This window comes from Nicotiana sylvestris, chromosome 4 (assembly GCF_000393655.2).
Source record: "Nicotiana sylvestris chromosome 4, ASM39365v2, whole genome shotgun sequence".
NCBI classification, from domain to species: Eukaryota; Viridiplantae; Streptophyta; class Magnoliopsida; order Solanales; family Solanaceae; genus Nicotiana; species Nicotiana sylvestris.
The window spans coordinates 8999112-9002576 of record NC_091060.1 but is presented as its reverse complement, the minus strand read 5'-3'; the positions used below and the strand labels follow the sequence as shown (position 1 = coordinate 9002576).

The 3465-nt window shown below is 39.3% G+C and overlaps 1 protein-coding gene across 1 annotated transcript; it reads right to left on the bottom strand.

The window, feature by feature from the left end:
• Window positions 1-787: 787 nt before the first annotated feature.
• On the bottom strand, window positions 788-2091 carry LOC104222175 (uncharacterized). Its single transcript, XM_070172502.1, has 3 exons — window positions 2047-2091; window positions 1084-1554; window positions 788-925 (listed from the first exon to the last, which is right to left on the bottom strand). Exons 1-3 carry the CDS (start codon window positions 2089-2091, stop codon window positions 788-790), a joined length of 654 nt encoding a protein of 217 aa, XP_070028603.1.
• Window positions 2092-3465: the final 1374 nt, after the last annotated feature.

Here is a 3465-nt window from a genome sequence, read left to right as displayed (position 1 = left end):
GCATTACTAGTTTGAGCCTTAAGCACACATTTGCAGTCCAACATTTTGTGATTGCTTGGTGCAATGTAATCCCTCCACAGCTATTCCTGCCCTCGATAGAAAATACTTCCAAGTTGTCCTTGCAGTTTCTGATCTAAAAAACAAGTGCTGAAGAGATTCCTCGTCAGGCTGTACACAACACCAATATTTTGATGGCATGCAGTAGCCTACCCTTTTCAAGAAATCATCTAAAGGTAGCTTTGTTTTCCACACTTTCCACATGAAAAATGCTATTTTAAAAGGCAGTCCCTTTACCCAAATCATCATATAAGCTGTTCTTGGTTCGTCTCTTCTTCTCGTATAATCCCATGCTGACTTAACACTGAAATATCCTCTTGTTTCCAGCATCCAACAAGGCATGTCAAGAACCTGCTGAGGTGAAGGTGGTTTGATTTTCTCCAGAATGTGTACTGCTAAGTCTTCAGGAAGCATTTCAAATAGCCTGTCCACATCCCACTCACCATCTAAGGTAACATCATGTACATTATGTACAGTTTCATTAATGCCAAAGTCCTGAGGAACTAAAAAATATAGTGCCCCAAGACCTGTCCAGTTTTCAAACCAAAATAGTGAGGATCCCCTTTTTGTTTGCCAAAAGATTTGATGTTCAATCAGATCTCTGCATTCCAACATTTTTCTCCAAATGTGAGACCCCCTTTTCCATGGAACAATTACATAATTCAATTTTTTTGCAGTATTTCTGACATACAAAAGAGCTCCATAGGCTTGGTTTTGGTATGAAATTTCACTACAACTTGCTGAATAATGCCTTTGCTACATCATGTAGTGACCTGAAACCTATTCCTCCTTCCTCAACTGGCATGCATAAGGTATTCCATGAAGCCCAATGCCTACTAGTTCCTCCTACAGAGCTGCTCCAGAAAAACTGAGCAAACAATTTGTGCAACCTATTTATCACATAATTTGGAGGGTTTACAGCTGATAATAGATGCATATGCATGCTTTGCAGTACATGGGATATGAGAATTGCCCTGCCCCTACTGATAATAACTTACCCCGCCATGATTGCAGTTTGTCCATTACCTTAGTAATTAGGGTCTGATAGTATTCCAGCTTTCTCCTTCCATAAAATATAGGACAACCTAGATATATGATAGGAAAATCATTCCTATGAATGCCTGTGATCCTTTCCACCTTGTTGACCACTTCCATGTCTGTTAAATTATGCAGGTACACAGCTGATTTGGTCTTGTTAACAAGTTGCCCAGATGCAACTTCATATGCATTCAGCACTTGCATAATCAGCATCAGAGATGTTTCATCTGAGGATGAGAAAATAATCATGTCATCTGTATACGCCAAATGATTGATCTTTGGACTCCACTTTGGCATCCCAAATCCACAAAAATACAGGTTAGTATGTAGTGCATTGAGACCCCTAGATAATGCTTCTGCTGCCAAGATAAACAAAGTTGGAGATACAAGATCACCTTGTTTTACTCCCCTTGAGGACTTAAAGAACCCATGAGCTTGACCATTGATTAGAATAGAATACTAATTGTTTGAAACTAATCCAAAGACAATCCCTATCAACCTTTCTGTGAATCCCATCTTTCTCAGTACCTTGGTTAGGAATAGCCAAGATGATCTATCATAAGCTTTTGGTCATATCTAGCTTTAGGATGACATTAGGTCCAGCCTTAGTTCTAAGCCTAATGTCAGTCACTATCTCCTGAGTTAGAAGGATGTTTTCTACTATATTCCTTCCCTTAACAAAACCTGACTGTTCCTCCGATATCAGACTTGGGAGAAATTTCACTAGCCTTTCATGTACCACCCTCGATATAACCTTATTTGAAAAGTTACTGAGGCTTATTGGTCTTAAATCAGAAAAAGTGGTAACTTCTTTTTTCTTTGGTAGTAGAACTAGGTTGGTGTGTGTTACACACTTGGGTAGCTCATGACCATTGAAAAAAGCCCTCACCATGTCGTACAGGTCATCCCCAATTATGTCCCAACAAGAATGATAGAATTTGCCTGTCATACCATCTGGCCCCCAGCACTATCACCATTAAGTCCGAGTACTGCCATTTTAACCTCCTATTTTGTTGGCTGCTTAATCAATTCTGCATTCTGCTCAGTGTTAGTCAGATTAGGAACATGCTCTACGATATCAAATGATGAAGGAGTAGCTGCTTCTGTGAACTGTTCCTCGTAAAATTTGATAGCCTCTTCTGCAATTTCTTGTTCTTCTTCAATCCAGGTTCCTCCACTTATTTGAATTCTATTAAGTTGAAGTCTCTTCCTCCTACCTCTCACTTGTGCATGGAAGAACTTAGTGTTCCTATCCCCTTCCTTGAACCAAGTCATGCCTGCCTTTTGTTGCCAATATTTCTCCTCTAGTGCAAGACATTTGATCAATTCTGCCTGAACCTTTTGTAGCCTTTCCCTGTTCATCCCTGTATGATTTGCTTCAAATTCTGCTTTATGAACCATCACTACCTCCTCCATGCTTGCTATCTTTTGGAAAATATCTCCAAATATAGCCTTACTCCACAATGAAAGGGCCTTCTTTAATTTTTTTAACTTGTGATTAAAAATAATATAAGGATTTGCACTGAAATCAGCTGTCCAATTCTCTTTCACCACATCTTTAAAAGTCGCATGTTCCACCCAAAAATTCAAGAACTTAAAAGGGTTTTTATTAGTGGAGTCTCAATATCACACTTCAGATACATTGGACTATGATCAGAGCCAGTCTTTGACAAATGTTGCACCTCTATTCCTGGAAATGTTTGTTGGAACTCAACATTGGCCAAGCATCTATCTAGCCTTTTGGATATACAGTCTTCCTCTGCTCTCCCATTCAACCATGTAAATATGCTGCCTTTAAATCCAAGGTTGAAGAGATTGCAAGTGTTGACGCAGTGTCGAAAATCATCAATTTCATTCAAAGACACAGGTAACCCACCAAACTTCTCTTCTTCGTCCCATATTACATTGAAATCACCTCTTACAAGCCATGGTGCATCCATATCCCTTGCCATTGCATATAATGAATCCCATAATTCTATCTTCTCAATTGCATCACATTTAGTGTATATCAATGTTAGGACAAACTCCACATGCGATTCAGTATGAAACAATCGTAGTGTTAATTGTTGCACCATATTGTACACAACAGTCACCTTAAATACCTCATCTATGAAAGCCCAGATCTTGTTGGAAACATTTGAAATTGCCTGTGCAAGTCCTATCTTGTTTCTGTACCTTTCCAGTTTTTTGCTTGTTGCTTTGGCTCCATTAATCCTACAAATTCATAGTGATTTTGCCTGTGCATTTTTGTCAACCTTTCAAAGGCCTGCTGTGTGTTGACTGACCTTATATTCCAAATGAGAGCATTCATCACTGATTGTTGGATTTAGTTAGCGTTCTCCTTGTGTGCACCCCAGCTTTTGGGGCTGC